The sequence below is a fragment of the Ursus arctos genome, chromosome X, assembly GCF_023065955.2.
Source record: "Ursus arctos isolate Adak ecotype North America chromosome X, UrsArc2.0, whole genome shotgun sequence".
In the NCBI taxonomy this organism is placed as follows: Eukaryota; Metazoa; Chordata; class Mammalia; order Carnivora; family Ursidae; genus Ursus; species Ursus arctos.
The window spans coordinates 62,001,018-62,025,381 of NC_079873.1; the positions used below are offsets into that span (position 1 = coordinate 62,001,018).

A 24,364-nucleotide genomic window follows, 5' to 3' on the forward strand; every position below is an offset into this window, starting at 1 on the left:
AATCAAAGAAAGGATAAGAACTATAAGATTATTTCAATGTATGTATAAAAAGCATTTGACAGAATACATCTATTTGTGATAAAAGCCCTGAATAAAGTAGATTTAGAAGGAACATTCCTTGACATAATAAAGGTTATATATGAAAAACCCAGAGCTAATACTCTCCTCAATGGGGAAAAACAGAGCTTTTCCTCTATGGTCAGGAAAAAGCAATGTCCATTCTCACCACTGTTATTTCACATAGTACTGGAAATCCCAGCCTCAGCAGTCAGAAAACAGAAAGAAATAAAAGGCATCCAAATCAGCAAGGAAAAAGTCAAACACTCTTTGCACATGACATGATACTTTATATGTAAAATTCAGAAGAATCCACCAAAAAATTGCTAGAACTAATACACAGATTCAGAAAAGTTACAGGATACAAAATCAATGTATAGAAATCTGTTGCATTTCTGTACACCAATAATGAAGCAGCAGAAAGAGAAATTAAGGAATCAGTTCCATTTATAATTTCACCAAAAACCATCAGATACCTAGGAATAAACCTAATGAAAGAGATGAAAGACCTGCACTCTCAACTATGAAACATTGATGAAAGTAACTGAAGAGGACACAAAGGAATGGAAAGACATTCCATGCTCATGTGTTGGAAGAACAAATATTGTTAAAATGTCTATATTACCCAAAGCAATCTACACATTTAATGCAATCCCTACCACCAGCATTTTTCACAGAGCTAGAACAAACAATCCTAAAATTTGTATGGAACCATAAAAGACCCTGAATTGCCAAAACAATTTTGAAAAAGAAAAGCAATGCTGGAGGTATCACAATCCCAGATTTGAAATTACACTACAAAGCTGTAGTGATTAAAACAGTATGGTACTAGCGCAAATATAAACACATAGATAAATGGAACAGAATAGAATATCCAGAAATGAAAATTGGTCGATGACTGAATGGTCAATTAATCTTTGACAAAGCAGGAAAGAATATCCAGTGGGAAAAAGTCTCTTCAACAAATGGTGTTGGGACAAATAGCCCTTTAATTTGTATGGAATCAGAAAAGGCCCCAAATCGCCAAGGAATTGTTGAAAAGGAAAAACAAAGCTGGGGGCATCACAATGCCGGATTTCAAGCTGTACTACAAAGCTGTGATCACAAAGACAACATGGTACTGGCACAAAAACAGACACATAGACCAATGGAACAGAATAGAGAACCCAGAAATGGACCCTCGGCTCTTTGGGCAACTAATTTTTTTAATGTTTTTTTTATTATATTATGTTAGTCACCATACAGTACATCCCTGGTTTCTGCTGTAAAGTTCGATGATTCATTAGTTGCGTATAACACCCAGTGCACAATGCAATACGTGCCCTCCTTACTACCCATCACCAGTCTATCCCATTCCCCCAACCCCCTCCCCTCTGAAGCCCTCAGTTTGTTTCTCATAGTCCATAGTCTCACATGCTTCATTCCTCCTTCTGATTATCCCCCCTTTCTTTATCCCTTTCTTCCCATGCCGATCTTCCTAGTTCTTCTGTTCCATAGATTAGAGAAATCATATGATAATTGTCTTTTTCTGCTTGACTTATTTCACTTAGCATTATCTCCTCCAGTGCCATCCATGTGGCAGCAAATGTTGAGAAATCGTTCTTTCTGATAGCTGAGTACTATTCCATTCTAAATATGGACCACATCTTCTTTTTTTTCTGTATTATTTATTTATTTATTTATTTATTTATTTTTAAATGATTTTTTATTATATTATGTTAGTCACCATACAGTACATCCCCAGTTTCCGATGTAAAGCTCGATGATTCATTAGTTGCGTCTAACACCCAGTGCACATGCAATACATGCCCTCCTTACTACCCATCACCGGTCTATCCCATTCCCCCACCCCCCTCCCCTCTGAGACCCTCAGTTTGTTTCTCATAGTCCATAGTCTCTCATGTTTCATTCCCCCTTCTGATTACCCCCTTTCTTTATCCCTTTCTTCTCCTACTGATCTTCCTAGTTCTTATGTTCCATAGATGAGAGAAACCATATGATAGTTGTCTTTCTCTGCTTGACTTATTTCACTTAGCATTATCTCCTCCAGTCCCGTCCATGTTGCAGCAAGTGTTGAGAACTCGTTCTTTCTGATAGCTGAATAATATTCCATTGTATATATGGACCACAACTTCTTAATCCAGTCATCTGTTGAAGGGCATCTCGGCTCCTTCCACGATTTAGCTCTTGTGGACATTGCTGCTATGAACATTGGGGTGCATATGGCCCTTCTCTTTACTACGTCTGTATCTTTGGGGTAAACACCCAGTAGTGCAATGGCTGGATCATAGGGTAGCTCAATTTTTAACTTTTTAAGGGACCTCCACACTGTTTTCCAGAGTGGCTGTACCAACTTGCATTCCCACCAACAATGTAGGAGGGATCCCCTTTCTCCACATCCTCTCCAACAATTGTTGTTTCTTGCCTTGTCTATTTTTGCCATTCTAACTGGCGTAAGGTGGTATCTCAGTGTGGTTTTGATTTGAATTTTCTTGATGGCTAATGATTTTGAACATTTTTTCATGTGTCTGTTAGCCATTTGTATGTCTTCATTGGAAAAGTGTCTGTTCATATCTTCTGCCCATTTTTTGATTTGTTTATTTGTTTCTCGTGTATTGAGTTTGAGAAGTTCTTTGTAGATCTTGGATACCAGTCCTTTATCTGTAGTGTCATTTGCAAATGTATTCTCCCATTCCGTGGGCTGTCTCTTAGTTTTTCTGACTCTTTCCTTGGCTGTGCAGAAACTTTTAATCTTGATGAAGTCCCATAAATTCATTTTATCTTTTGTTTCTCTTGCCTTTGGGGATGTATCATGAAAAACGTTGCTTTGGCCGATTGGACCACATCTTCTTAATCAGTCATCTGTTGAAGGGCATCTCAGTTCCTTCCACGATTTAGCTATTGTGGACAAAGCTGCTATGAACGTTGGGGTGCATATGGCCCTTCTCTTCACTACATCTGTATCTTTGGGGAAAATACCCAGTAGTGCAATGGCTGGATCATAGGGTAGCTCAATTTTTAACTTTTTAAGGGACCTCCACACTGTTTTCTGGGCAACTAATTTTTGACAAAGCAGGAAAAAACATCCAGTGGAAAAAAGGCAGTCTCTTCAATAAATGGTGCTGGGAAAATTGGACAGCTACATGCAAAAGAATGAAACTTGACCACTCTCTCACACCATACACAAAAATAAACTCTAAATGGATAAAAGACCTCAATGTGAGACAGGAATCCATCAAAATCCTAGAGGAGAACATAGGCAGCAACCTCTACGACATCGGCCAAAGCAACCTTTTTCGTGACACATCTCCAAAGGCAAGAGAAACAAAAGAAAAAAATGAACTTGTGGGACTTCATCAAGATAAAAAGCTTCTGCACAGCCAAGGAAACAGTCAAAAAAACTAAGAGGCAGCCCACGGAATGGGAGAATATATTTGCAAATGATACTACAGATAAAAGACTGGTATCCAAGATCTATAAAGAACTTCTCAAACTCAATACACGAGAAACAAATAAACAAATCAAAAAATGGGCAGAAGATATGAACAGACACTTTTCCAATGAAGACATACAAATGGCTAACAGACACACGAAAAAGTGTTCAAAATCATTAGCCATCAAGGAAATTCAAACCAAAACCACACTGAGATACCACCTTACGCCAGTTAGAATGGCAAAAATAGACAAGGCAAGAAACAACAATTGTTGGAGAGGATGTGGAGAAAGGGGATCCCTCCTACATTGTTGGTGGGAATGCAAGTTGGTACAGCCACTCTGGAAAACAGTGTGGAGGTCCCTTAAAAAGTTAAAAATTGAGCTACCCTATGATCCAGCCATTGCACTACTGGGTGTTTACCCCAAAGATACAGACGTAGTAAAGAGAAGGGTCATATGCACCCCAATGTTCATAGGAGCAATGTCCACAAGAGCTAAATCGTGGAAGGAGCCGAGATGCCCTTCAACAGATGACTGGATTAAGAAGTTGTGGTCCATATATACAATGGAATATTACTCAGCTATCAGAAAGAACGAGTTCTCAACATTTGCTGCAACATGGACGGCACTGGAGGAGATAATGCTAAGTGCAATAAGTCAGGCAGTGAAAGACAATTATATGGTTTCTCTCATCTGTGGAACATAAGAACTAGGAAGATCGGTAAGAGAAGAAAGGGATAAAGAAAGGGGGGTAATCAGAAGGGGGAATGAAGCATGAGAGACTATGTACTCTGAGAAAGAAACTGAGGGCTTCAGAGGGGAGGGGGTGGGGGAATGGGATACGCTGGTGATGGGTGGTGGGGAGGGCACATATTGCATGGTGCACTGGGTGTTTTACGCAAGTAATGAATCATCGAACTTTACCTCAAAAACCAGGGATGTACTGTATGGTGACTAAAATAATATAATAAGAAAATATTTAAAAAATGGTGTTGGGAAAACTGGACAGCAGCATGCAAAAGAATGAAACTGAGCCACTTTCTTATACCATACACAAAAATGAATTCAAAATGGTTTAAAGACCTAAAGGTGAGAGAGGAAATTATAAAAATCCTAGAGGAAAAAACAGGCAGTAAATTGTTTGACATCAGCTGTGGCAACTTCTTTCTAGACATGTCTCCTGAGGCTAGTGAAACAAAATTAAAAATAAGCTATTTGGACTTCATCAAGAATAAAAGCTCCTGCACAGTAAAGGAAAAAACAAAACTAAAAGGCACCTTACTGAATGGGAGATGATATCTGCAAATGACATATTCGATAAAGGGTTAATATCCAAAACGTATAAATAACCTTATGAAACTCAACATATATTAAAATGAATAATCTAATTAAAAATGGGAGAAATGGGTAGACATTTTTCCAAAGAAGACATACAGATAGCCAACAGGCATATGAAAAGTTGCTCAACATCACTGATCATCAGGGAAATTCAAATCAAAACTGCAATGAGATATCACACCATATCTGACAGAATGGCTAAAATCAACAACACAAGAAACAACTGGTCAGATTGTCTGAAATTAACACAAGAAACAATAAGTGTTGGTGAGGATGTGGAGAAAGGGGAACACTCTTATACTGTTGGTTGGAATGGAAACTGGTGCAACTATTCTGGAGAACAGTTTGCAGGTTCCTCAAAAAGTTAGAAAATAGAACTACTCTACAATCCAGCAATTTCACTAGTAGGTATTTACCCAAAGGTTACAAAAAATACAGATTTGAAGGGGTACAGGCAACCCACGGTTTATAGCAGCATTATCAACAGTAGCCAAACTGTGGAGAGAGCCCAAAGGTCCATTGACTGATAAATGGATAAATAAGAAGTTGTATATTATACAATGGAATATTATTCCACCCTCAAAAAGAATGAAATCTTCCCATTTGTAATGACGTGGATGAAGCTAAAGTGTATTACGCTTAGTGAAATAAGTCAGTCAGAGAAAGGGGCACCTGGGTGGCACAGCGGTTAAGCATCTGCCTTCGGCTCAGGGCGTGATCCCGGCATTATGGGATCGAATAAATAAATATAATCTTTAAAAAAAAAAGTCAGAGAAAGACAAATACCACGTGATATCACTCATGTAGAATTTAAGACAGAAAACATGAACACATGGGAAGGGGAAAAAGAAAAAAAAAAGGAGAGAGGAAAACAAGCCATAAGTGACTCTTAATGATAGAGAACAAACTCAGGGTTGATGGAGGGAGGAGGGTAGAGGATGGGCTAGTTGGATGATGGGTATTAAAGAGGGCACTTGTTGTGATGAGCACTGGGTGTTGTATGTAAGTAATGAATTACTGAACTCTACTGCAGAAACCAATATATTTTTTAAAGATTTTATTTATTCAACAGAGATAGAGACAGCCAGCGAGAGAGGGAACACAAGCAGGGGGAGTGGGAGAGGAAGAAGCAGGCTCATAGCGGAGGAGCCTGATGTGGGGCTCGATCCCATAACGCCGGGATCACGCCCTGAGCCGAAGGCAGACGCTTAACCGCTGTGCCACCCAGGCGCCCCTGCAGAAACCAATATTGTACTGTATGTTAACTAACAGAATTTAAATAAAGTGAAAAAAACCCTGCATTATAATGCAGCATTTGTAGTACTAGGTATTTACCTAAGGAATACAAAAATACTAATTAAAAGGGATACAGACACCCTGATGTGTATAGCAGCATTATCTACAGTAGCCTAATTATGGAAACAACCCAAATGTCCATCAATTGATGAATCGCTAGGAAACAACCCAAATGTCCAGTTGATGAATGGATAAAGTAGTGGTATATATTTACAGTGAAATATTATTCAGCCACAAAAAGAATGAAATCTTGCCATTTGCAAGGATGTGGGTGGAGTTATAGAGTATTACGTTACATGAAATAAGTCAGTCAGAAAGGCAAATACCATACTTCACTCATATGTGTAGTTTAAGAAACAGAACAAATGAGCAAAGGAAAAAAAAGGAGTGAGAATTAAACGAAGAAACAGACTTAACAATAGAGAACAAACTGATGGTTACCAGAGGGAAGGTGGATGGGGTGATGGATTAAATAGGTGATGGGATTAAGGAGTGCACTTGTGATGAGCACCAGGTGTTGTATGGAAGTGTTGAATCACTATATTGTATGCCTGAAACTAACAGTATACTGAACGTTAACTAATGGATTTAAATAAAAACTTTCAAAAAAGTAAAACATTATAATTTATGGAGTCTTATCAAATTCTAAATTGGACCTTGAATCCATAATTAAGTACTAGAGGCTTTTGCTATTATATTGTTCAACATTTAAAATAGACTATACTGCAGAACGTTATATATGAGCTAGTGGAACTCATATTAATGCAACCTTCATTGTCTGGCTTATAATACTTACCTTTAAGTGTGGCTGGTGGAGTTTTGGATGTAGTGAAAGTATAGATACCAGACAGTGGTCCCTCACCAGCTTCATTACATGCTTGGATTTTAAATTTGTATTGTGTATATTCACTCAGTCTGTGCACTTTGTGAGTCTGACAAGGTCCATGGTAAATGATAGAAAATCTGGGAGTGGGAATCAAGATGGGAGAAGCAGTATTATTAATCAAAGGTCATTTAAATACAAGTAACTCTACATAACTGACTTGAAACTGGGTCCTCAATAAAGCCTAAATAAATCAACATGAAGCCGGGTGGGTACAACACAAAAGGAAAAAAAAAAATCAGGTTGTAATATCATAATGGCAAGATGCTGGCTTTCGTATTCCTCTGGTAACTTCTATTCCTTGGTATTAATGTGTGTTATATAAAGGAAGAAGTGTTTTGAAAGAGCAAAAACACCTAAATTATCAGTAGAAATTTAAGAAAGTATATATAGGGGTGTCTGGGTGGTTGAGTTGGTTAAGCATCTGCCTTCAGCTTAGGTCATGATCTCAGGGTCCTGGGTTGAATCCCTCGTTGGACTCCCTGCTCAGTGGGGAGTCTGCTTCTCCCTCTCCTCCCCGCTCATGCTCACTCATCTTGCTCTTGCTCTCTGTCGCTATCTTTGTCTCTCTCTCAAATAAATAAATAAATAAGAAAGTATATCTAACATAATATACTGCTTTCACATCTATCAGTTCATTGAAACCACTTTGGATTATACATTTAAGATAGGAAATTTTAAAACATTTTTATTAGAATACATGTTAAATAGTACAAATAGCTTACCTTCCAGATTGATTTCCTATTAACAAATTGTAACTTATAGGGTTGGAAAGTACTCCTTTGCTTGAAGAGCTACACCATTTCAGTTTGAGGCTCTGGTGTCCATAGACCACACAATCAAGATGTGGAGGATCAGGTGGTAGTGGCTTGGTTTTGGTTCTTATTGATTGGCTAAAAGGGCTTAGTCCATAATGATTGATAGCTTGGATTCTGATTCTAGTGGTAAGAAAAAAATTGAACTATTAATTTGGATTTAGAAAGGAAAATAAATTTCTACATTTAAACTATGCCTCTAGCCACCCTGTGAAAAGATATTGACCATGCTATTATACTGATTATTATAGACAATTTTTTGAGGCCAAAATCTTGAATTTGCATAATCAGTACTGACAATTTTTGATGAGGAGAAACTGGCTCTTAGTAATGCCAAATTTTTCTAAAACAGTAATATTCTCTTTCAAAAAAATGTGTAGATTATATAAAACAAAGAAATGTAGATTTGTTCAAAATTCTCAAAAAACTTCATCTACCCAGAGTAAGATACAAGCAACTTACTTGTATGTGGTATCAGGCTGTAGATTTTTCAGAAGACACTCTGTTACTCTTTCAACAGTTATAATTTTTCTGTCTCCATATTCAATGTTATATCCAGTGATTGGAGAGCCATGACAATCTGGTTCCTCCCATTGAATAGCAATGCAAGATGATGCCAATTTGGGAGGAACTTTGTTTTCAACTTCATGTAGCATTAGTACTACTGCTGGTACAGTTGCTGGTGTGGTTACTGTGCCAGTTTCTCCGAACAGTCCAACTCCAGCTACATTTGCAGCCTGAAAAAGTATATTCTGTTAGAGCTTCATTATTTTGTTTTGTGCATAAACCATTTTGTTGTATAAAAACAAGACAAAAATTTTAACCTCAAATTCTAAGAAAATGTTTTTTTTAAAAAATTGAGATAGAATTGCTCTATAACATTGTGTAAGTTTTAAGTGTATAACATGTTGATTTGATACTTTTTTGTTTTTTTAGAGAGAGAGAGCATGCAAGTGGTGGGAAGGGGGAGAGGGAGAGGGAGAGAGAGAATCGTAAGCAGGCTCCATGCCCAGCACAGAGCCTGATGTGCGGCTTGATCTCATGACTCTGAGATCATGACCTGAGCTGAAATCAGGAGTAGGAGGCTTAACCGACTGAGCCATAGGCACCTCTGATTTGATATTTATATATTGCAATATAAAACAAAAATGATTTGAAGATGCTCACAGAGACGCCAAAATCTTTAGGTTGCATACTTAGGAAGGGGAAAAGTCCAAATATGTGAAGGTAAGTGAAGAGTGCTAATATGGATATTTCAGAAAAAATATACCTGAGCTGAACTCATCACTTAGCCAACCAAAGTTTCTTTCTTTCCTTTATTTTCTAGTTACTATCTCTGTTGGTGGTAGCCTGAATTTCACATCAGTTCTCTAAGTTTTATTGATTTTGTAATTTTTTAAAATTTCGAGATCATTGTGGACTTAAATGTATAATTTACACACTTTACCCCAAAAGGAACACTTTGCATAACTATAGTACAATATATAATCTGGAAATTGACATTGATAAAATCCATTGACATTATTCAGATTTCACCAGTTTTACATGCACTCATTTGTATAATGTTATATGTAGTTTTATTACACGTATAGCTTAATATGACGACCAACAGTTAAGATATCCCATTGCAATATCCCTTGTACTACACTTTTATACTCACAGCAACTTCCTTCCCTCTTTTTCTAATCCTTGACAACTAGTAGTTTATTCTTTAACCTATATTTTTGCTATTTCAAGAATGTAATATAAGTAGAATAATGCAATATGTAAATTTTTCAGATAGACTTTTTCAGTCAGCATAATTCCCCCGAGAGATCCATTGAAGCTGTTGTGTGAATCAATAATTTGATTCTTTTTATTTCCAAATAATGAACCATGGTATGAATGTACTGCAGTTTTTAAAACTATTTACATGTTGAAGGACATCTGAGTCATTTCTAGTTTTTGGCTTTTACAAATAAGAAGTTATGTTTTTATTGTAGACATAAGTTTTCATTTCTCTGGGGTAAGTGCCCCAAGGTGCTGGACATATTAGTAAGTGCATGTTAGTTTTGTAAGAAACTCCCATACTATTTTGCAGAGTGGATATAATTCACACCAGAAATGTATGATTAGTCCAGTTTCTTTACATCTTTGCCAGCATTTAGTGTTTTTACTATTTCTTATTAGCCATTCTGATAGGTGTGTCATGTTATCTCATTGTGCATTTCCCTAATGACTAATAATGTAGATATTTTCATGTGTTTACTTGCCATCTGTATATCCTTTTCTGTGAATGGTCTGTTCATGTCTTTTGCCTGTTTTGTAATTGGGTTGTTTGGGTTTTTAATGGTTGACTTTCAAGAGTTCTTTATATATTTTAGGTATTAGTCCATTGTCAGTTGTGTGTTTTCTAAAGATTTTTGTCCAGGCTGTTCTTGTCTTTTTTGTCCTCCTCACAGGGTCTTATGCAGAGTAAAACTTTTTAAGTTTGAAGAGGTCAGGGGCACCTGGGTGGCTCAGTTGGTTAAGCGTCTGTCTTTGGCTCAGGTCATGATCCCAGGGTCTTGGGATCGAGCCCCATGTCGGGCTCCCTGCTCATTGGGGAGCCTGCTTCTCCCTCTCCCTCTGCTGCTCCCCCTGCTTGTGCTCTCTCTCACTCTCTCTCTCTCTCCAATAAATAAAGAAAATCTTTAAAAGTTTGAGGAGGTCAAATTTATCAATTTTTCATTTTATGGATTGTGCTTTTGGTATGAAGTTTAAGAACTCATTGCCTACATTAGATCCTGAAGATCTTCTGTGATTTTTTTCTAAAAGTTTTATAGTTTTATGTTTTAATTTTCAGTTTTCTATGGTCCATTTTGAGTTAGTTTTTATATAAGGTACGAAGTTTATGTTGATTACTCCAAAGAAGACATTCACATGGATTACAGACACACAAAAGGATGCTCAACATCACTAGTCATCAGGGAAATGCAGATCAAAACTATAATGAGATATCACCTCACACCTGTCAGAATGGCTAAAATAAAAAAAAACACAATAAACAACAAACATTGGCTAGGATGTGGAACAAAAGGACTCCTCTTTTTTTTTTAAGATTTATTTATTTATTTATTTAATTTTTTAAAATCCTTTGAGACTTTATCGAACTGTTACAGTACATCATTGGTTTTTGATGTAGTGTTCCATGATTCATTGTTTGTGTATAACACCCAGTGTTCCGTGCAATACATGCCCTCCTTAATACCCATCACCAGGCTAGCCCATCCCCCTCCTCCCTCCCCCCTAAAGCCCTCAGTTTGTTTCCCAGAGCAAAAGGACCCCTCTTGTTCTATTGGTGGGAATGCAAACTGGTGCAGCCACTGTGGAAAGTGGTATGGAGGTTCCTCATAATGTTAAAAACAGGACTCCCCTACAGTCTAGTAATCACACTATTTACCCCCAAATACAAAAACACTAATTCAAAGGGATACATGTACCCCCTTTGTGTGTTGCAGCATTATTTACAATAGTCAAATCGTGGAAGCAGCCCAAGTATACATCAATAGATGAATGAGTAAAGGTGTGGTATATATGTATGATAGAATATTATTCAGCCATAAAAAGGAATGAAATCTTGCTATTCGTAATGACATGGGTGGAGCTAGAGAGTATAATGCTAAGTGAAATAAGTCAGAGAAAGACAAATACCATATGATTTCATTCATATGTAGAATTTAAGGAACAAAAGAAATTAGGAAAGGAAAAAGAGAGAGAGAAACCAAGAAACCAAACTCTAAATATAGAAAAGAAACTTTTGGTTACCAAATGGGAAGGGGGTGGGGGGATGAGGTAAATAGGTGATAGGGATTAAACAGTGCACTTGTCATGATCACGGGGTGATGTATGGAATTGTTGAATCACTATATTGTACAGCTGAAACTAATGTAACACTGTATTTTAGCTATATTGGAATTAAAATACAAAAAGTGTGATAGCTATTCTGACAGGTGTGGAGTAATATCTTATGTAGTTTTGCTTCGTATTTCTCTGATGTTTATTAATGTTCATCTTTTTATGTACCTGTTGGACATTTGTATGTTTTCTTTGGAAATATGTCTATTCAGTTGCTCTGCTCATTTTTATTTTTATTTTTTATAATAATTTTTTATTACGTTAGTCACCATACAATATATCCTTAGTTTTTGATGCTCATTTTTAAATTGAATGATTAGTATTTTGCTATTGAATTATATGAGTCCCTCATATATTTTAACCTTTTATCAGATATATGATTTCCAAATATTTTCTCCCATTCCATAGGTTTCCTTCTAACTTTTTAAAAAATATTGTATTTATTTATTTGAAAGAGAGAGAGAGACTGAATGAGAGGGAGAGGGAGAGAGAATCTGAAGCGGACTCCACAGTATCACAGCCTGACACAGGGCTCAGTCCCACAACTGCAAGATCATGAGCTGAGCTGAAACCAAGAGTCAGAGGCCTAATTGACTGAGCCACCCAGGCACCCCACCTTTTAACTTTTTTAATGTTTAATTTGCTGTGCTGAAGGATTTTAGTTTGATGTAGTACCACTTATTTATTTTTACTTTTGGTGCCTATGCTGTTGGTGTCAAATCCAAAATATCATTGCCACAACTATGTCAAGAGGCTTACCCCCTATGTTTTCTCCTAGGATTTTTATGATTTCAGTTTTTTTTTGTTGAAGTCATTAACTCATTTTTGATTGATTTTTGTGTATGGTGTAAGATAGTGGTTCAGTTTCATTCTTTTGCACATGGCTGTCCACTTCATTATTTAGAAGAGGTAATCCATTTCCTCTTGTATTATATTCCACTTGTATTCCTCTATTCTTGGTTCCTGTGATATAAATTAATTGACCATATGTCCTGTTTATTTCTGGGATCTGTATTCTGTTCCATTGATTTATGTATTGGTTTCTGTGCTAAAACCATAGTGTTTAGAGGAGGAGTTAAGATGGCGGAGGAGTAGGAGACACCTTTTTCAGCTGGTCCCCCGAGCCGAGCTGGATAGGTACCAGACCAGCCTAAACAACCACGGAACCAGCCTGATACGCAGGAAGATGCATCTGGATCTCTACAAATGAACATCTCCAGTGCTGAGTATTGAGGTACGAAGCGGGGAGCCATGAAACCGTGCACAGATATTGGAAGATAAATGGAAGGGAGAGGGAGCTGCCGCGTTCGGGCGCTGGGAAGCGGCAGCCGCTTGCACGGGGGAGCGGGCGGGGCTTGCGGACGGCACCCGAAAAACAGCAGATTGAGACCGTGAGCCAGAAGCGCGCGCCACCAGGCATCTCACGGAACACCGGAACCCAGGTGTGCTCACTGGATCCAGACTGAGACCGGGAGCTTCCACACATGAGGAGCATGTGCGGGGCGGCTGGCGGCTGGCAGCGTTAGAAACACAAAGGACAGAGACGCGCCGGCCCTGGAAGTGAGGGCTAGGACGCTGGGTGTGGGGCGCACATCCCGGGACGCTGCAGGGTTGAGCAGCACCAACAATAACAGAGTTAAAGTGGCTAGAACATTAGTAGAGAATGAGCCGCAATCCCTCTGTTCTGTGACAGAGGCTGAAATTTGGCCGCGGCTGCTCTGACTCTCAGAAAAGGCACAGCAAACCACCAGGGAAAGCCGCCAGAGAACGAAAGCCTGGAAATACCGGCTCAGAGAGTGCCCATCCCCATCCCCCCTCGCAGGGGACACGGAGACTCTACCCAAACAGGGTTGCCTGAGTATCGGAGCGGCAGGCCCCTCCCCCAGAACACAGAAGGCAGGCTGAAAAATCAAGAAGCCCACAACCCGGGCGCCTGGGTGGCGCAGTCATGGAGCGCCTGTCTTCGGCTTAGGGCGTGATCCCCGCATTCGGAAAGGAGTCCCTCATCAGGCTCCTCCACTGGGAGCCTGCTTCTTCCTCTCCCACTCCCCTGCTTCTGTTCCCTCTCTCGCTGGTTGGCTGCCACATAAATAAATAAATAAAATCTTTAAAGAAGAAGCCCACATCCCTAAGATCCCTATAAAACAAGGGGCACGGCCTGGGACCCAGTCAATAATTTGGGCTCTGGAAAACCACGCAACCTCTCCTCATCAGAATGACAAGAAGGAGAAGCCCCCCCCCCCCAGCAAACAAAAGACAGTGAGTCTGTGGCCTCTGCCACTGAAATAATGGATATGGATGTAACCAAAGTATCAGAAATGGAATTCAGAGTAACGATGGTCAAAATGATGAGTAGAATTGAAAAAAGTATTAACGAAAAGGTTACTGAGAATATAGAATCCCTAAGACAGAAATGAGAGCAAATCTGACAGAAATTAAAAATTCTATGAGCCAAATGCAGGCAAAACTAGAGGCTCTGAGGGCCAGGGTCACCGAAGCAGAGGAACGGGTTAGTGAATTGGAGGATGGGTTAATAGAGGAAAAAACCAAAATAGAAGCTGCTCTTAAAAAAATCCAAGCCCACGAATGTAGGTTACGGGAGATTACTGACCCAATGAAACGATCCAATGTTAGAATCATCGGCATTCCCGAGGGGGTGGAGAAAAACAGAGGTCTAGAAGAGATATTTGAACAAATTGTAGCTGAAAACTTCCCTAATCTAGTGAGGGAAACAAACATTCATGTCCAAGAGGCAGAGAGGACCCCTCCCAAGCTCAACCACGACAAACCTACACCACGTCACGTCATAGTGCAATTCGCAAATATTAGATCCAAGGATACAGTATTGAAAGTGGCCAGGGCAAAGAAATTTCTCACGTACCAAGGCAAAGGCATCAGAATTACGTCAGACCTGTCTACTCAGACCTAGAATGAGAGAAAGGGTTGGGGGAGCATATTTAAAGCTCTTTCAGAGAAAAACATGCAGCCAAGGATCCTTTATCCAGCAAGGCTGTCCATCAGAATTGATGGAGAAATAAAGACATTTCAGAATCGCCAGTCACTAACCAATTTCGTAACCACGAAACCAGCCCTACAGGAGATATTACGTGGGGTTCTATAAAGGTAAAAAGGCCCCAAGAGTGATACAGAACAGAAAGTCACAGCCAATACAAACAAAGACTTTACTGGCAACATGGCATCATTAAAATCATATCTCTCAGTACTAGGTCTTAATGTTAATGGCTTAAATGCTCCCATAAAGTGCCACAGGGTTGCAGATTGGATAAAAAGAAATGACCCATCCATTTGCTGTCTACAAGAGACTCATTTCAAACCCAAAGATGCATTCAGACTGAGAGTAAGGGGATGGAGTACCATCTTTCATGCAAATGGACCTCAAAAGAAAGCTGGGGTAGCAATTCTCATATCAGATAAATTGGATTTTAAACTACAGACTATAGTTAGAGACGCAGAAGGGCACTATATTATTCTTAAAGGAAGTATTCAACAAGTGGATATGACAATTATAAATATATATGCCCCCAACAGGGGAGCAGCAAGATACACAAGCCAACTCTTAACCAGAATAAAGAGACATATAAATAAAAATACATTAATAGTAGGGGACCTCAACACTCCACTATCAGAAATAGACAGAACACCCTGGCAAAAACTAAGCGAAGAATCAAAGTCTTTGAATGCCATACTCGACGAGTTGGACCTCATAGACATATATAGAACACTACACCCCAGAACCAAAGAACACTCATTCTATTCTAATGCCCATGGAACATTCTCAAGAATAGACCATGTTCTGGGACACAAAACAGATCTCAACCAATACCAAAAGATTGAAATTATCCCCTGCATATTCTCAGACCACAATGCATTGAAATTGGAACTCAACCACAAGGAAAAATTTGGAAGAAACTCAAACACTTGGAGACTAAGAACCATCCTGCTCAGGAATGACTTGATAAACCAGGAAATCAAAAACCAAATTAAACAATTTATGGAGACCAATGAGAATGAAAATACAACAGTCCAAAACCTATGGGATACTGCAAAGGCAGTCCTAAGAGGGAAATACATAGCCGTCCAAGCCTCACTCAAAAGAATAGAAAAATCTAAAATGCAGTTTTTATATTCTCACCTCAAGAAGCTGGAACAGCAACAGAGGGACAGGCCTAATCCACACACGAGGAAGCAGTTGACCAAAATTAGAGCTGAAATCAATCAATCAGAAACCAGAAGTACAGTAGAGCAGATCAACAGGACTAGATGCTGGTTCTTTGAGAGAATCAATAAAATAGACAGACCACTGGCAAGACTTATCCAAAAGAAAAGAGAAAGGACCCAGATTATTAAAATTATGAATGAAAAAGGAGAGGTCACGACGAACACCATTGAAATTGGAAGGATTATTAGAAATTTTTATCAACAGCTATATGCCAATAAACTAAGCAATCTGGAAGAGATGAAATCCTTCCTGGAAACGATAAACTACCAAGATTGAAACAGGAAGAAATTGATTTCTTAAACAGGCCAATTAATTATGAAGAAATTGAGTCAGTGATAAACAACCTTCCAAATAACAAAACTCCAGGCCCGGACGGTTTTCCTGGGGAATTCTACCAAACATTCAAAAAAGAAATAATACCTATTCTCCTAAAGCTATTTCAAAAAATAGAAACAGAAGGAAAGCTACCAAACTCATTCTATGAGGCCAATATTACCTTGATCCCCAAACCAGGCAAAGACCTCCTCAAAAAGGAGAATTACAGACCGATCTCCCTAATGAATATGGACGCCAAAATCCTCAACAAGATCCTTGCTAATAGAATCCAACAGTACATTAAAAGGATTATCCATTACGATCAAGTGGGATTCATACCTGGGATGCAAGCGTGGTTCAATATTCACAAATCAATCAGCGTGATACATCATATCAACAAGAAAAGACTCAGGAACCATATGTTCCTCTCAATTGATGCTGAAAAAGCATTTGACAAAATACAGCATCCTTTCCTGATTAAAACCCTTCAGAGTGTAGGAATAGAAGGTACATTTCTCAATCTCATAAAAGCCATCTATGAAAAGCCTACTGCAAATATTATTCTCAATGGGGAAAAGCTGGAAGCCTTTCCCTTAAGATCAGGAACTCGACAAGGATGCCCACTCTCGCCACTATTATTCAGCATAGTACTAGAAGTCCTTGCAACAGCAATCAGACGACAAAAAGGGATCAAAGGTATTCAAATCGGCAGAGAAGAAGTCAAAATGTCTCTCTTCGCAGATGACATGATACTCTATATGGAAAACCCAAAAGAAGCCACTCCCAAACTATTAGAAGTTATAGAGCAATTCAGTATCGTGGCGGGATACAAAATCAATGCTCAGAAATCAGTTGCATTTCTATACACGAATAACGAGACTGACGAAAGAGAAATTAGGGAATCCATCCATTTACAAAGGCACCAGGAACCATACGTTACCTTGGAATTAACTTAACCAGAGACGTAAAGGACCTATATTCTAGAAACTATAAATCACTCTTGAAAGACATTGAGGAAGACATAAAAAGATGGAACGATATTCCATGCTCATGGATCGGAAGAATTAACATAGTTAAAATGTCCATGCTACCCAGAGCAATCTACACTTTTAATGGTATCCTGATCAAAATACCGAGGACATTTTTCAAAGAACTGGAACAAACAGTCCTTAGATTTGTATGGAAACAGAAAAGGCCCCGAATCTCCAAGGAACTGTTGAAAAGGAAAAACAAAGCTGGGGGCATCACAATGCCGGATTTCAAGCTGTACTACAAAGCTGTGATCACAAAGACAGCATGGTACTGGCACAAAAACAGACACATAGACCAATGGAACAGAATAGAGAGCCCAGAAATGGACCCTAGGCTCTTTGGGCAACTAATATTTGATAAAGCAGGAAAAAACATCCGGTGGGAAAAAGACAGTCTCTTCAATAAATGGTGCTGGGAAAATTGGACAGCTACATGCAAAAGAATGAAACTTGACCACTCTCTCACACCATACACAAAACTAAACTCCAAATGGATGAAAGACCTCAATGTGAGACAGGAATCCATCAAAATCCTAGAGGAGAACATAGGCAGCAACCTCTACGACATTGGCCAAAGCAACCTTTTTCATGACACATTCCCAAAGGCAAGAGAAACAAAAGATAAAATGAATTTATGGGACTTCATCAAGATTAAAAGTTTCTGCACAGCCAAGGAAAGAGTCAGAAAAACTAAGAGACAGCCCACGGAATGGGAGAATATATTTGCAAATGACACTACAGATAAAGGACTGGTATCCAAGATCTACAAAGAACTTCTCAAACTCAATACACGAGAAACAAATAAATCAAAAAATGGGCAGAAGATATGAACAGACACTTTTCCAATGAAGACATACAAATGGCTAACAGACACATGAAAAAATGTTCAAAATCATTAGCCATCAAGGAAATTCAAATCAAAACCACACTGAGATACCACCTTACGCCAGTTAGAATGGCAAAAATAGACAAGGCAAGAAACAACAATTGTTGGAGAGGATGTGGAGAAAGGGGATCCCTCCTACATTGTTGGTGGGAATGCAAGTTGGTACAGCCACTCTGGAAAACAGTGTGGAGGTCCCTTAAAAAGTTAAAAATTGAGCTACCCTATGATCCAGCCATTGCACTACTGGGTGTTTACCCCAAAGATACAGACGTAGTGAAGAGAAGGGCCATATGCACCCCAATGTTCATAGCAGCAATGTCCACAAGAGCTAAATCGTGGAAGGAGCCGAGATGCCCTTCAACAGATGACTGGATTAAGAAGTTGTGGTCCATATATACAATGGAATATTACTCAGCTATCAGAAAGAACGAGTTCTCAACATTTGCTACAACATGGACGGGACTGGAGGAGATAATGCTAAGTGAAATAAGTCAAGCAGAGAAAGACAACTATCATATGATTTCTCTCATCTATGGAACATAAGAACTAGGATGATCGGTAGGGGAAGAAAGGGATAAAGAAAGGGGGGGTAATCAGAAGGGGGAATGAAACAAGAGAGACTATGGACTATGAGAAACAAAGTGAGGGCCTCAGAGGGGAGGGGGGTGGGGGAAGGGATAGACCGGTGATGGATAGTAAGGAGGGCACGTATTGCTAGTGCACTGGGTGTTATACACAACTAATGAATTATCGAGCCTTACATCGTAAACCGGGGATATAATGTATGGTGACTAACATAAAATAATAAAAAATCATTAAAAAAATAATAAAACCGTAGTGTTTAGGTTACTATAGTGTTGTAATACGGTTTGAAAGGAGGAAGTGTTATGCATCTCGTTTTTTCTTTGTCAGGACTTCTTTGGCTATTTGGTCTTTTGTGGTTCCATAGAAATTTTAGAATTGTTTGCTTTATTAATGTGACAAATGTTACTAGAATTTTTATAGGGGTTGCATTGAATCTGTAGATTCTGTGATAGTTATAGATATTTTAACAACATTAATTATTCCAGTCCATGGGCACAGAATATCTTTCCATTTATATGTGCCTTCCTCAGTTTCTTTCAACAATGTCTTACAGTTTCAGTAAACAGATCCTTCACCTTGGTCAAATTTATTCCTTAGTATTTTATTCTTTTTGATGCAGTCATAAATGGAATTGTCTACTTAGTTCCTCTTTCAGTTTGTTATTAGTGTATATAAACACAACTTATTTTTTTAAAGGTTTATTTATTTATTTGAGGGGGAAGGGGCAGAGAGAGAGGGAGAAAGAGAATCCCAAGCAGAGTCCCCAGTGAACACGGAACCCAACACAGGGCTCAATTCCACGACCCTGAGATTATGACCCAAGCCAAACCTGAGTCGGATGCTCAACCAACTGAGCCACCCAGGTGCCCCACACAGCTTAGTTTTGTATATTGATTTTGTATGCTGTAACTTTACTAAATTCAATAATGATTTCTTTTTTTTAAGATTTTATTTATTAATTTGACACACACTCTCTCTCTCTCTCTCTCTCTCACACAGCACAAGTAAGGGGGAGTGGCAGGCAGAGGGAGAGGGAGAAGCAGGCTCCCCAATGAGCAGGTATTCCCAATGTGGGGCTTGATCCCTCTGGGATCATGACTTGAACTGAAGGCAGACACTTAACTGACTGAGCCACCCAGGCACCCTCAATTATGATTTCTAACAATTTTTTTGGTGGAGTCTTAGAATGTTTTACATATAATGTATCATATGAAAATAGGAATGTTTTACTTCTTTATGATTTGGATGCCTTTTCTTTTTCTTCTATAATTACTCTGGCTAGTAGACCATGGACTATGTTGACTAAAAGTGGCAAGAGTTGAGATCCTTGTCTTGTTACTGATCTTGGTAGAAAAACTTTCAGTGTTTTACTGTTGAGAGTAGTGTTAGCTGTGAGTATGTTATATATGGCCTTTATTATGTCAGGGTATGTTCACTTTCTAACCAGTTTGTTGACAGTTTTTTTTTTTTCTGTGAATGGATGTCTAAATTTGTCAAATGCTTTTTCTATATCTATTTAGAGGATCATATGGTTTTTTATTATATGATTTTTATCTTTCATTTCATTAATGTGGTGTATCACACAGATTGAGTTGCAGATGTTGAACCATCCTTGCTTTCCTGGACTAAATTCCACTTGATCATAGTGTGTGATCCTTTTAATGTATTGTTGAATTTGGTTTGCTAATGTTTTGTTGAGGATATTTCTTGGGGATATTTGCCTGTAATTTTCTTTTCTTGTACTATATTTGTCTGGTGTAGTATTATAATGTTGGTCTCATAAAACGAATTTTGAAGTATTCTCTTCTATTTTTTGAAAGAGTTTGAGGATTGCTATTAATTCTTTAAATATTTGGTATAATTCACCAGTAAATCTGATAGGTCCTGGACTTCTCTTTATTGGAAAGTTTTTTATTACTGATTCAGTTTCCTTACTCATTATTGATCTGTTCATATTCTCTATTTATTCATGATTCAGTCTGTGTAGGTTGTATATTTCTAGGCATATATTCATTTCTCCTACCTTTTTCAACTTGGCATATAGTTGTTCATAGTACTCTCTTATGGTGTTTTGTATTTCTGGGACATCAGTTTTTGTATTTCTGGGACATCCTTTTTCATTTCTAATTTTGTTTATTAGAATCCTTATTTCTTGGGATGTCTGGGTAGCTCAGTCAGTTAGGCATCTGACTCTTGGTTTCAGCTCAGGTCATGATCTTGGGGTCATGAGATCAAGCACTGTATCAGGTTCCCTGCTCAGTGGGGAGTCTGCTTCCCCTCTCTCATCCTCTGCCCCTCTCCCAGCTCATGTATTCTCTCTCTCTTTCTCTAAAATAAATAAATAAATCTTTTAAAAAAGAGAATCCTCATTCTTATTTTCTTGGTAAGTCTAGATAAGGGTTTGTCTGTTTTGTTTATCTTTAACTAAAAACACCCATGTCTTAGTTTTGTTGATCTCTATTTTTTTAGTCACCATTTGTTTCCACTCTGCTCTTTATTTCATTTCTTTAACTAGTTTATTGTTAGTTCATTGTGTTATTTCCTTCATTCTACTAGGCTTAGGTTTTTTTTTCTTTTTCTAGTTCCTTAAGGTATAAATTTAGTTTGAGTACTTTCTTTTTCATTATTGTAGCCCATTTATCATTATGAAGTTCCCTCTTAGAACTGCTTTGGCTGTGTTCCATTAAGTTTTGTATGTTGTATTTACATATTCATTTGTCTCAAGATACTTTTTTTTTCTCTTTTGATTCCTTATTTGATCCATTGACTATTCAGTAGCATGTTGTTTAATCTCCACATATTTGTGAATTTTCCAGTTTTCTTCTTAATAATTAATTTCTAGTTTCATACCGTTGTGGTTGGAAAAGATACTTGGTATCATTTCAATCTTCTCAAATTTATTAAGGCTTTTTTTTGTGACATAACGTATGATCTATCCTGGAGAGTATTCCATAAAGAATGTGTATGCTGCTGTTGGATGGAATGTTCTGTAAATATCTGTTAAGTCCATCTGGTGCTCCTATGTTGGGTTCATCAGTATTTACAAATAGTATGTCCTCTTGGGTTAGGCCATTTTTTACTGTATAGTAACCTTATTTGTCTCTTATTGCAGTCTTTGGCTGAAAGTCTGTTTTGTCAAATATAAGTAGATCTAACCCCTACCTTCTTTTGGTTTCCTTTTGCATGGAATATCTTTTCTTATTGCTTCACTTTTAGGTTGTGTGTGTGTGTCCTTAGAGCTGAAGTTAATCACTTTTAGACATTATATATAGTTGGGTCTTGTCATTTTATCAGCCACTGTGTGCCTTTTGACTGTAGAATTGAATCCATTTACATTTGAAGTAATTATTGATAGGTTTAGAATTCCTACTACAATTTTAAATGTTTTCTGGCTGTTTTTCCAGAATTCTCATTTCCTTTTTCTTCTCTTGCTCTTTGTGATTTAATAATTTTCTACGGTGGTATCCTTAGATTCCTCTCTCTTTCTCTTGTGTATGTATTATAGGTTCTTGCTTTGTGATTACCTTGAGGCTTGTAAAAAACATATTTATAATAGTCTATTTTAAGCTGATAGCAACTTAAGTTTGAAAGTGTCCTAAAGGTCTGTATTTTTACTCTACCCTCCATTTTATGTCTTCAAAGGCACAATTTATATCTTTTTTTTAATTTAATGATTTTTTGTTATATTATGTTAGTCGCCATACAGTACATCCCCGGTTTCCGATGTAAGGCCATACAGTACATCCCCGGTTTCCGATGTAAGGCTCGATGATTCATTAGTTGCGTCTAACACCCAGTGCACCATGCAATACATGCCTTCCTTACTACCCATCACCGGTCTATCCCATTCCCCCACCCCCCTCCTCTCTGAGGCCCTCAGTTTGTTTCTCATAGTCCATAGGCTCTCATGTTTCATTCCCCCTTCTGATTACCCCCCCTTTCTTTATCCCTTTCTTCCCCTACTGATCATCCTAGTTCTTATGTTCCATAGATGAGAGAAATCATATGATAGTTGTCTTTCTCTGCTTGACTTATTTCACTTAGCATTATCTCCTCCAGTCCCGTCCATGTTGTAGCAAATGTTGAGAACTCGTTCTTTCTGATAGCTGAGTAATATTCCATTGTATATATGGACCACAACTTCTTAATCCAGTCATCTGTTGAAGGGTATCTCGGCTCCTTCCACGATTTAGCTATTGTGGACATTGCTGCTATGAACGTTGGGGTGCATATGGCCCTTCTCTTTACTACGTCTGTATCTTTGGGGTAAACACCCAGTAGTGCAATGGCTGGATCATAGGGTAGCTCAATTTTTAACTTTTTAAGGGACCTCCACACTGTTTTCCAGAGTGGCTGTACCAACTTGCATTCCCACCAACAATGTAGGAGGGTTCCCCTTTCTCCACATCCTCTCCAACAATTGTTGTTTCTTGCCTTGTCTATTTTTGCCATTCTAACTGGCGTAAGGTGGTATCTCAGTGTGGTTTTGATTTGAATTTCCTTGATGGCTAATGATTTTGAACATTTTTTCATGTGTCTGTTAGCCATTTGTATGTCTTCATTAGAAAAGTGTCTGTTCATATCTTCTGCCCATTTTTTGATTTGTTTATTTGTTTCTCGTGTATTGAGTTTGAGAAGTTCTTTGTAGATCTTGGATACCAGTCCTTTATCTGTAGTGTCATTTGCAAATATATTCTTCCATTCCGTGGGCTGCCTCTTAGTTTTTCTGACTATTTCCTTGGCTGTGCAGAAACTTTTAATCTTGATGAAGTCCCATAAATTCATTTTATCTTTTATTTCTCTTGCCTTTGGGGATGTATCCTGAAAAAGGCTGCTTTGGCCGATGTAGAGGTTGCTGCCTATGTTCTCCTCTAGAATTTTGATGGATTCCTGTCTCACATTGAGGTCTTTCATCCATTTGGAGTTTAGTTTTGTGTACGGCGTGAGAGAGTGGTCAAGTTTCATTCTTTTGCATGTAGCTGTCCAATTTTCCCAGCACCATTTATTGAAGAGACTGTCTTTACGACCAGATGTTTTTTCCTGCTTTATCAAATATTAGTTGCCCAAAGAGCCGAGGGTCCATTTCTGGGTTCTCTATTCTGTTCCACTGATCTATGTGTCTGTTTTTGTGCCAGTACCATGCTGTCTTTGTGATCACAGCTTTGTAGTACAGCTTGAAATCCGGCATTGTGATGCCCCCAGCTTTGTTTTTCCTTTTCAACAGTTCCTTGGAGATTCAGGGCCTTTTCTGTTTCCATACAAATTTAAGGACTATTTGTTCCAGTTCTTTGAAAAATGTCCTCGGTATTTTGATCGGGATAGCATTGAAAGTGTTGATTGCTCTGGGTAGCATGGACATTTTAACTATGTTAATTCTTCTGATCCATGAGCATGGAATATCGTTCCATCTTTTTATGTCTTCCTCAATGTCTTTCAAGAGTGATTTATAGTTTCTAGAATATAGGTCCTTTACGTCTCTGGTTAAGTTAATTCCAAGGTAACGTATGGTTTTTGGTGCTATTGTAAATGGAATGGATTCCCAAATTTCTCTTTCTTCGGTCTTGTTATTCGTGTATAGAAATGCAACTGGTTTCTGAACATTGATTT

At 38.3% G+C, this 24,364-nt stretch overlaps 1 protein-coding gene across 1 annotated transcript in view; it reads right to left on the reverse strand.

Annotated features, from left to right (window-relative positions):
• LOC113242127 (fibronectin type III domain containing protein 3C1-like) overlaps window positions 1-24,364 on the reverse strand; it is a 56,734-nt gene that overhangs the window by 7,004 nt on the left and 25,366 nt on the right. Inside the window, 3 exon segments of the mRNA XM_048213798.1 lie at window positions 6,923-7,089; window positions 7,735-7,947; window positions 8,287-8,561. Of these exon segments, the coding sequence (XP_048069755.1) occupies window positions 6,923-7,089; window positions 7,735-7,947; window positions 8,287-8,561 (655 nt within the window).